Source organism: Chironomus tepperi, unplaced genomic scaffold, assembly GCF_022539635.2.
Source record: "Chironomus tepperi strain 1889 unplaced genomic scaffold, CSIRO-AGI_Ctep_v1 contig_445, whole genome shotgun sequence".
Taxonomy (NCBI): Eukaryota; Metazoa; Arthropoda; class Insecta; order Diptera; family Chironomidae; genus Chironomus; species Chironomus tepperi.
In genome coordinates this window covers 5,694,601-5,706,278 of record NW_027226567.1, presented here as the reverse complement: position 1 = coordinate 5,706,278, position 11,678 = coordinate 5,694,601, and the positions used below count along the sequence as shown (strand labels likewise).

At 32.3% G+C, this 11,678-nt stretch overlaps 1 protein-coding gene across 1 annotated transcript in view; it reads left to right on the top strand.

Annotated features, from left to right (window-relative positions):
* The first annotated feature begins 4,250 nt into the window (after positions 1 to 4,250).
* Positions 4,251 to 11,678, top strand: part of Dpp10 (Dipeptidyl peptidase 10) — a 65,382-nt gene continuing 57,954 nt past the window's right edge. The window contains exon 1 of the mRNA XM_070650361.1: positions 4,251 to 4,456. Coding sequence (XP_070506462.1) covers positions 4,430 to 4,456 — 27 coding nt within the window. The 5' untranslated portion in view covers positions 4,251 to 4,429. The remainder of the gene's footprint in view (positions 4,457 to 11,678) is intronic.

Sequence of the window (11,678 nt, the reverse complement as noted above, 5' to 3'; positions counted from 1 at the left end):
ATGCTTTTGTCTATCGTATAAGGAAAGGAAAATTTCATTTTCTTTTTGAATTTTAAAATAATCCATATCAAAAATGAAAATCAGTTCCATTAAATGTAAATTGAATTTCCTTTGAGAATTCATTTAAAAGGCAAGGCAGTGATGTTGGACCTAATTTTAGATTTTTGATAAAAAAAAAAGCTGAATTAGTTTAATTTGCAAAAATCAAAGTTGGCTTTGAAAAGTTTTAAAATTTACCAAAATTTGCTAAAAAATTCAACATTTTAAAGTGCTTTAAAGCTCAAGCAGGCCTGAACAACAGGAAACAAGAAAACAATGCAAATTGGACTCAATTCTCAACATGGAAACACACAAGAATTTCCTCTAAAAACTCCTAAGACTGTTATCAACCAAAAGGCAATTCCAATTTTATTTTAGTATTTTTTACATGATGCGATAGCCCCTAAAAACATTTTTATGTATCCTTATATGTGTACAGATACATATACTTATCATGTGAAGCACATCTAAATGTATGTAGAATATTGTAACTATAACGTTATTTCGTCTGTCATGAGTACTAAACATTTGCTTTTTATAGACATTCTAGTTCTTGCCTTGTAATGCTTGCCCGTACATACATACAGTCAACGACTATGGTGTATAAGAGTCATGTTTATTTGAATTTCATTTTTTAATGTTGCTTCATGAAGATGAAAAGCTCAAGAATAAAGCTTCCTAACGTGAATTGAGGGAGATGCTTGAAGAAACACAAAAAAATTTACTTACATAACATGAAATTGTGGAAAAAAATAGAGAAAGTAAAGTGAGGGACTGTGAATCATAAAAAAGCATGAAGTATGAAATGAATATGTGGGCGATTATTTTGATGAGTTGAATTTTGGAAAAAGAGCTTTTTTAATTCAAGGTCATTTGAATTTTAGTACTAAAAAATGTTTTCATAAAAATCCTTCCTCATTTTATGTTTTGATAGCTTTAGTTAACTTTAAACAGTCATTCAACATTAATTCTTACTAAATTATCAGATATTTGACATTGAAATGCTAAATTAAGACGAAAAATTGAAGTTTTCTGAAATTTTCATTTGGTATTTTTCTGCACGGATTAGGAAAAAAAAGCTCAAAAAAATTACTGTCACCCAAAAAATCAAGCAAATAATCAAAATATCTCATTAATTAACGATATTTGGAACATAATCTTATAATGGAAACATAGCTTAACTCGAATACTATATTCCTGTATATTTATTATGTGAATTTTCCCTTTAGTTTCTTCGGAATTTCGATTATTCGGATGAATTTCGATTTTGGGTGACAGTAATTTTGTCACAAGAATTCAAATAACTTAATTAATATTGAGTTTAAATGACTGTAGTAGAGAAATTACAATAGTATTTGCCATTTTGCATCGAACCATACATAAACATCATGCTTCGTAATGTAAAAATTATGAGAAAAATCGATTCTTCGGATAATTTTCAAAAAACGCATCCAAAATAATCGCCCATGTAGCTGTACTGCTGATAAAAGATAATGTTGCATAAACATAAATTCTACAGTGTTTGAAGGTGAAATTCTCTTTATTCTTTCAAGTGTAAAGAAGGGTTGTGAAAACTACTAAAATTTCACTGGAAAGGATGATAAGGAATAGGAATTGTTGAGTTATTGTGGATCCTTTTCTACCTTGGCGATGGATAAGGATGTTGGTTATTTAATGAGGTTGCTGGAATATGATGAGATTCGAACCCTATTTCTTCTGAAGTTATGAATTATTACTTATTGCTCTATCGCTTGACAATCGTGGACAGGCTGGAAAAGTCCTTTCAAGGCGAGGAAGCTTCTAAGCATTACAAAAATTGAAGCATTTGTTGACTTCATTTTTGAAATCACTTTGAATATTCCCATTATGGTCAATGAGCTTTAGGCAACAAAAATGCAGCAGTGGCTTAGTGGTTAGAGCGTCGAACTACCGACTCTTACGACCCAGGTTCGATCCCAGGGAAAGTCAAGTCGGATTTAGATGCTTTTTCGCTGTTTTTAGTCATGCCAACTCGGTAGAGTTGGTTTTCCATGCCTTGCAGGATGCAATTAAATTTAGGAAATAACCTTGAATACACAGCATAAAATGACAATTTCTTCAATATTCTAAAGACGTCAGAGTCAACGTCCACTAACTAGCCCCAAAATCCTCAAATTTACTTCCATTACTTAATTCCACTTGATTCATTCAACTTCCACCCGCCAATTTGTCTCATATGTATCATAAAACATGCAGTTAATTTAAGATGATAGCAAATAACCTTAGCTAGTACGTGATTTCCCGGGATGCTCCATGGGAACATATTACTATCGTGATTCTGCTCGACATTTATCTTGCCAACCATATACATAACTGGTATGTAATAACAAAAGCATATTTAAACGATAAGATGACACGTAATATACATAAGAAGCTCCACTGAAATGTAATCAATTACTTCCTTTACACTGCCAAAAAATTTAGCTACTAACTTTTTGTTTGTTCTGTGTTGCTGTATTTTTGTGAGTTTTTTAAGTAAACAATTTTCAATAAAAATCCACCGCTTTATTTTTGTTCTTGGAATTTCAATGGATTTATCGAATTTTTGTAAGCGTGAATAACGTCAGATTGCAAATATAGAGACTGAAAAAAAATATTAAAAGCCAAAGCAAAAGCGGAGGCAACATATTTTTTTCATAAATTCAGAATCATCGCCTATAGAATTTATTTGCTTATTTTGACTGTTTGAATATTAATAAGAAGCATGATATTACTGAAAATAGAACTTTTTTTTTGATAACTTTTGAGGGGATTTGAAAAAAGTTTTAGAAGTTTTGGTTTGCAGCAGAGCTCGGAGTCGACTTTTTCATACAAAATCGATGTTTACTTCGAGGACTGGTTTGTAGCTTGTCTTTATGGTGTATTAACAGAGTGGAATCTGGAGGATATCGAGTCATATATTGGCGAATCTACCAAAACAAGAGTAAGGCCCCTGTGGTCAAGTGCTTAGGCAACAAACTGGAAATATGTATCTCTCTTTTGTGAGTAAGTGAGTTCGATTCCTACCGGAGATCGATCTCTCTCAATAACTATATAGAGTGCTGTCGATTTGCACAATGCTTACGACATTATAGCCTGGTATATTAGATACTGTTGCTTCGAGAAGCTTAACGTAGTTCATACTCCGGAAATCAGATATTGAACTCATATGATGGGTAGTAAAGCCCTAAAAAACTAAGCTGGCTAAACAGCTCTGTAATGATGATATTAGCCCAAGCGGTTTAAAATAGTCGTTAGAGGGTCGGAAAGGATGTCGGTTAGCGATGTCAAACCCAATATTTGAAACAATTCCTTAAAAAATTTAGAACTAAATTAATCTAGAATTAGATCGAATGATCCAGAAAAGTTTTATATGGCCGGATACTTTCAACCAAGAGTAAAGTTAGGAGTGGAGATCTTTCAGGGCACGAGCCGAATGCCAGTACCTATTTAGAGTTTAATTGGAAACATTCAATCTTATGAATCATTCCTGCATCATTAATTATGTCCTAATTTTGTTAAGATTTGAGGGCTCATTTCATGAATTAGGTATGACATTCCTAGTATCAATACGCTGCTGTGTTAACAGCTAAATGTTAGCAACATCCAACAAGGTTTTAAATCGATTATTTTGAATTTTAATCAATTTTAAAAAAGTTGAGAATATTTCCTAAAAGTTTGTCGAAATAAAAAGCTTTCCAAAACTCAATAAAGTCCAATACATTCGCTCCTCAATGTCACTATCAAATAACTTTAATATAAATTTTCCCTCCATTCATTCATACTTTCTGAAAGCTTCATTTGATTCTTATTGTTCTTTATTAAAATTGCCTTTTATTCCATTTTGCCTTCAATAACATTCTTATACTTATACACATTTTTCTATTTATATTTTTTTATAGCTAAAGCAAAAAAAGAAAGAGGAATAAAGTTGAAAGTATAATGATGTCAGAAGCGATGAAAAGCTTAAGTGTGAGAAAATGAAAAATGAATACAAAAGAATGAATTATACAGAATAGATTGGAAGTGAGTGAGACGGAGAGATTTATTTGAAAAAAATATTTTTCATCATACGACACAGTCAGTCACGTTTTTTATTTAAAATAAGCAAGACTGTATAAAAAGTAGAAGAATCCATCTAAAGTGTAAGATCCATAAAAAAAAGTTTTTTTTTTGTGGTTCAGCAATAAAAGCAGAAAAAAATAAGGATTTCTCTTCCGAGAGGCTGCGTACATGGAAACATAAAAATTTATGTATCATACCGACCACAAATTGAAATAAAAGAAGGAATAAGAATTTCTGTTTTGCGGAGGAAAAAAAATTAAAGTTCTTTGAGCTGTAAAGAGATTAACAGAAGAGTTTAAGGATCAACATGGGAGACGATAATTACGATGATGAGGTGAGTCTTTATTGATTTTTTTCTTACTTCCTCTAATTCTCATGAATATTTTTGTCAGAGTGTGGCTTTCTCAAAAACGACCGTTAATTTTTTTCAAAAAAATATATTTTGTCGTTAATATTCAAATTTTTTTTGACCGTTACTTTTACTTTTTTTCTTAACGGAAATTTTCATTTTAAAATAAGTTGAGTTCGAATTTTTCGACAATCTAATGTCAAAAAACTCCAATTTGAGACGGCCACACTCTGATTTCTGTATGCATTACGACGAGGATGGAAATCACATTTGGTAGATTTCATTTCACATTAGATGCTGAATGGTACATAAATTTTACATCATTATCCTTTCTTGTTTCTTTGCTATAAGAATGGGTTTTGGTATTAGAATATCGATAGATTCATGCTTAATTGGAATGTTCTTTATTGAAATTCAAGAGAGCTATAGACTAAAATATTGAAGAAATAATTGGAAACGTAACTCTAATTTAAAGACATGGAAAGATAAAGTTTGAAACAATAATGTTAATTTCAATAATTGATCATGATAATGTATGCTAAACTTGGTATCATGGATGGTTTCAATTTAAAGTATATTGAAATAATTATATCAATATTGATGATAAGATGGAAGTTGAAGTGCCTCGGTTACAGACCCAATTAGTACATATAGATTAATTGATTGAAAATTCGACTCCAGTCAGGCATGACTCTGTCTTCGTTACTTACTTACTTACTGCAACCATGTTCCTATGTGGAGCTTAGGTTACAACAGAAGGCTTTCCATCTGACTCTGTTGCTGGCTCTGTTACCTAGTTTGTACAAATTCTCTGTCCGCACGTTGAGCTGACATACACTATGTCTTGGTACTGGATTTGATTTAAACCACGAATATTGCCGATGTGACTTTGTCTGATTTTGGATCAATTAATCCACTATTTTGGTAATATTGGGGAAAGTAGGTTCATTCTCGAGACTCGGTACGATGGATTCGAAACTAATTTAAATCAATTGTACTGAAAACGATGCAGAAACGCTATAGATTGTATAGGTTATGGAAGAGGTTAAAACTTTAAATTGTCATTTCTAGAGTGGTTCAGAACCTACCTGGAAAATATCCAGAAGAAGCAGCTTTCTCCCAGTTTTAGAAATTGGATATTCCTGGATAAAATGCAGAGTTCCCAGTCGACTCGAAAATTGCAGATCCAAGTCGACTTAAATCTTTGGCAATATGTAGCTCTAGGATTGATCAGGAAGTCTGGTCACTTTCAAATGAAAGACCTTAATATTTCCAAACATTTCAATCCAAAAAATGTATCATCAACACAAAGAAACTTCATCTACTTCCTACATAGTATGAAAAGTTCTCCGTATAATAAAATAATAAATTAAACTCAACCATTATATTGGACAGAAAATGTAAAATATTATTTCTCGGAACATAAATCAACAACACAAAGTGTCCATCATAGTCCATTAATATTGGTCTCATAAAAGTAGGACATTATTGAAATAATCTGTCGTAAATCAATTTAGAAAGAAAAATTTAAAATTTCAATGAGAAATGTTGTGAGATAGACATATTGACAGACAGACTGAATTTGAAGTTGTGGATATAATGACTAGATAGAGATGTGTAAGTCAGTGTGTAAGAAGCTCAAATGCGACGCACATATGATTAATTTGGTGTGACTCTGATATGATGCCAGATTTAAGCTGAATCCGGAATTAAGCCAGAATCATGCCAGCCTGAAGTGTCGACTTCGACAAATTCTTGAGACAGAATTTAGATCGAAGCAATCACGAGTAATTCGAACGATTCTGTCGCAAAAACCCACAACCAACATCCATGCCCCCAATTTCACCTGCATGAACTATTCAAATACATTTGACAAGATAACGCAATTTATTCAAATATAGCAAGCGTGTCGTGATACACGATTCTTATTTCCCCCGTTACCTATCCTTTCAAACAGAACTGATTACATATGAACATGAAATCATTAAATAAAATATATTTAATTAAATTTTTTTTCATATTAAATCACTCAAAAATGAGTCTGAAAATGTTGATAGAATGCAATGAGGCACGCTAGGAATGTTGTGATTCTAGAAAGCTTTTCAAGCCCACTAACATTCATAGAAATGTAAAATAATGAAAATGAAGGAACAAAAAGCATAACGATTTAATCTAATTCTTCTTGATTTTCTCAGCCTTGAGTGCTGCTCATGAAAGATGTAGGAACGTGACTGTTAATTAAATTGTTGAGATTCCATTTCATCATTCATCGTAGCTTGTTCATACATGCATATATGAATATATTTTTAGTACTTGATTTATCATTTGTGATTGATCAAAAAAATTTCATATTCAAGCCTATTCATTCCTTCTTTTTTCCATCAATTTCATTTTCATTCACAAGTTTATGGATGTGATTTCTATTTTTTGTCAATTTTTACTTCTATTGTTAAAGGCATTTTGTTAGATTTTTGAAATAGATTCCCTTGTGAGGATTCTTAAGTAGATTCCTTTTAAAAACAGACGAATTGAGGGAATATTAAGCTATTCATAGTTTGTTGACCCTTTTATGATAAAATAAATGCTTTAAAGCTTAACAAAGCAAGTCAATGCATTGCTAAATGTAATAGTAATTAAGAACTTCTTCCAGATTATGAATGTAAAAGATGTTTATTGTTTGAAGATTGAAAACAAACTAAATAATCAAATAAAGGGGACTAACAACTTAGAAAGGGTGAAATCAACTAATTGAGCAACCAAGCGGTTGCTCAGATAATTTGAATTTAAAATGACAGTTGATATATTCTGAATATTGTTAAATCGAGTTTTCTTAACAGACAAAGGACTGATTAGGAACCTTTTTTGTTTCTTGGTCTTGACTTCATGCCTATTTCTATTTAATACAAAAAATTAGCCAAATTCTTTCTCTGATTGGGCCATCCATGCATGGATTGACATCTCTGCAGTTATGTATTATGATAATCTTTCAAATCAATCCTGAGCAGCATAATGCTATATATAGTCACTAAAGCATCGCTTCATAGACGCTCCTCAAAACCATTCCCAATAAAACCTTCACATCCTATATTTATAAAGTCATCAAAACTTCAATCAATCCTGTCAAAAAATGTGAGAATTCCTTTCACAAGGGTTGAATTTAATTTCGCATACACATCATAGATTGATCTCTCTGTTACAGCATGTAAACATAGTAAAGGCAAAAAAAGAAATGTGCTGAATAAAATAAAAAAAATTTCCGGTGAATAAATTCCATCACTTTTTTTTTCGTTTTTTTCACACTTCAACGTGACATTTCTCATTCCCATTCCTGCTTTCTTTTGAGCATGTATGTATAAAAATAGAAAAAATAAAGTAGAAAGTATTACAGTGTGTTATGTGATAAAAAGGAAAATATTTGCTTTTACTGCTTCTGTTTGTTGCTGTTTATTGAATGGCTGAATGGATGGAAGCAAAAAAGGTTGATTTTTTTCCATTCTGCGAATTTCGTGTGAACTGAAAAGTATATACATAATGTGCTCCTTTGCAATTGAATATTTTCCACGTTCTCAACATTTTTTTTTCTATTCTCGTTGAGCACTCACTTAATGAAACTATAAAATTGATGATGACAACGAGTTTGACTAAAGCACTTGAATTACATTGTGCATTTATTTGGAGAGAAACCGCTGCACTGTGAAAATGTGATTGAATTTGGATGTGAGTTCATTTGGATATGGATCGTAAAAAATCAAGACTTTTTTTTTTGTGGTACTTTAGAAGATGTTCAACTTGTTTGAGCTTTATGGAATGGATTATGGTGTCATTACACTTATAATCGCGAGTAACTTCATATATGGAGCTGTCCAGAGGGTAAATTAGTGATTTTAGGGATACAGACTTGAGTATGGTTTGTTAGGACATTGGAATATACTCTCAAAAGTGAGTTTGCTCATTATCTGCTAGGTATTGTCGTGTTGACAACAGTCTATTAGGTTTTGCCTATAATATTCAATAGGACAAGTCAGCTAATCAATCCAAAATCCAGCTCCAGAAGTTAAACCGCTTCCAACAGCAAGTCAGAGTCACATCAGGCCGTGACCGGATATTTGATCAATTAACCGACTTGTGCTGTCCAGGCCTAAATCCGTTTCAATTCTCCACTTCCTAATCCCCTTAAAATACGCATTTACAACTTCAAAACTTCCAAAACATTTCAAGTTCAATAATCAAATTCAGTAATTTGCAACACATTCATTCATCTTATTCCTAATTAACTTAATCAGCTTCATACAAACTCATCAAATTCACAGCCTTAGTCATTCAACACGAAAAAAAGAGAAATTTCTTGAAGGAAATAAAACGAAACAAGACATAAAGAAGAATTTTTGGTAACTTTAACTTGAAGGAGGAACTAGAAGACAACAGAGCATTTAAAAATTTCAAATAATTTAGTATTTTTGATCATGATTTTTTAAGGGATTTGGTAACCTTAATTTTGAGGACTGTAATGAGATTTTTGAATTAGTTTGTTGGTGTCTTGAATGTCGTCAACTGACTACTTTTTGTGATGTGGATAGTCTTTAAGTATTTAGAGTAATAGGATTGGATATTTTGGATTGGGAATTGTGTTAAAATGAGGAGCTAATGTTATGGATTTTTATCAATTTGATGCTAGATTGTTCTTGGTGCTAGCTGTTCTTGCTACTTTAGCTTAAGGCCTGATTGAGTTCATCCGAATACGTCACAAAGAATGTCTGGAACTAGATTTCTAGCTTTAAACAATCTGGAATTTTGAAATATTAAGGACTGTTGTCTTGCAATAGCTCTTGGTGTAGAAATAGCCGAAAATCCAGCCCTAGGTCGACTTGACGCTGGTCTGAAGTCGAATTTCATCGAATTTGGTCTGGGACCAAAGTCATGCTGGACTGAGGTTGTATTTCTGGTCATTTATACCCTGTGTACCTTCTGGTTGAGTAGAGCTCAAGTTGACTTCAAGAATTACTCTTGCTTTCTTTCATACATAGCCAAGTATACTGCAGTCTTATTCTGGCTCAATAGCCAACCAGCAATAGTTTAGAACTCAATTATTCCTAAATCAAATATTCTCAGAAGTTCCTTTTTGTCACAAATTAAATTCATTGCCAGAACTCTTCTAACACATTAAATAATCATCAAGACTTCCTAGAAATCAGCATTATCATATTATGTCCAATCGAATTGTCACACAAATAGAAGTTTCCATGAAAAGTCTTCTTTAATAGAATTAAATATAATTTCAAAAATAAGATGCTTCATCATTTTCTGTCTCAAAGGGTTTCCTAGTAACGGCATTAAGAACATTAAGAGATTTTCTGACTAAATTCATGTCTTTTTTAGTCTGTTATATTATGGAAATTTATTGAAGGAATTAATTCTTATTCTTAAAGAAGAATAAAATCAAAATTTTTTGGCAGTTCCAATGACTTATTTTAGAAATTCAATGATTTGGAAATTTAAATAATGTCAGCTTTCATTATCAATTTAAATTGACATAGATTGTCAGCTTTTCAGCATATCTTGCGGACCTAGATGTTTCTACTTGTTGCCCTGACAAGATCTGACATTAAAAATGAACGATTCTCAAAAATTAATACTCAACATTCTCATAAATCTCGTATTTCAACTAACTGCCACCAACTTTCCGATTATTCAGCATAATCAACCTCTCTCAAGCTCCTCATTTAATATCATACAATTCAAATTCTCACTTCATTCATTGCGAACATTTAGTTTACTTTTTTTATTCCTCATCATGTTCCTTGTCAGCTCAATTATTTCGAAATTGCAAACAATTCATTTCAACCCCGCATTGCGAAAATAAAAAAATGATAATGTGTAGGAGAAGAAGAAATGAGTTGGAAAATTCTTGGATAGGAGTGCTTTTATATTGATTATGTCAGGAATTATGTGTTAGAAATAGATGAGTTGAGAGGTAGGAGATGTCAAATATATAGCTAGCGAAGTAAGGAATTAAAGAGCAAGTAAACAAGTAGTCTGAGAGATAAATTGTCAAGAAGTTAAAAAATGTGTCCACAAATCTTCAGTTAGAAGACACTAGTAAGACACAAAGCTCTTAATGCTACAGCTGTGCATAACCAGAGTTGATGAAAGACGGGTTTTTGATTCTTATCTTTTGAGTATACAAAAATACCGCCAGAATTTGTCAATAACTAGACATTAAGTTGCATTTGATTAGCTATAACGCACTTTTGTCCACTCGGGCCCAGTTTATCTTCTGCCTAAATGTGACGGCGTGTCATAAGTAACTAGTTATTCAGCAGGACTTATCCGAATATATCTAAATACAAACCAACTCTTAGCACTGCTCGAAGCTGACCCTTACAAGCAAAGAGATTATTTTATCATTTTTAGGTACCGTAATGGTCTTTCTGCATCATGAAAGCATGCCCCTTGCCTCTTACTTACTTACTTACTTATTTACTTTCTTGACTGAGAAGCAAGCACGATGAACCATTGTTGCACGGAGGGAATGTCTAAAGTCAGCTCTATCCTTCGGAACCTTGTGTCAGTTCTGGATAGTCATCTTTACCTCTTAGAATTTGATCGACATTTGTCACACAAAAATCCAATTCGAATTAAAGTTCTGCTTTGAATTGTCTAAAAGTCTCATCCTTCAATCCCCAGTCATCACATCAACACCCTCTAAAACGTGTTCAATTTCACATTATTCTTCACAGAAAACATAAAACTTAAAAGGAATAAGAATATGAAACTATATTCGCAAATACAAACGTACGTTAGAGAGAGGAAAAGCTTCCTTTTTACTTTCCATTTAATTTGAAATTATGCTGAAGAAAAGAAGCAACAAACTGAAAATGTTGTGCCATTATATAAAATGACTTGCACTTCATTTTCAAAAGAAAAAGGAAGAACAAGAAAAAAGATATCCTTGGATACTTGTCATCTTTGAAGAAATATAATAGTAAATACTAAGTTGCGAATTCATTGTGTTTGAAAAAAGTGTGTGTGTATTTATGTTGCCCGAGTTGAGATGGGAACTTGAAGCTGTCGCTTGGGGAATATAATGGAGAATTGTAGAGTTCGTCCAAAGCTGCAGGCTTACTTACCATTACTTACTTCGCTGACCGTACAGATCAATTGTGATCTATAACCTTCCTTAGCTGGAACCTGACGCTGATTATATCGC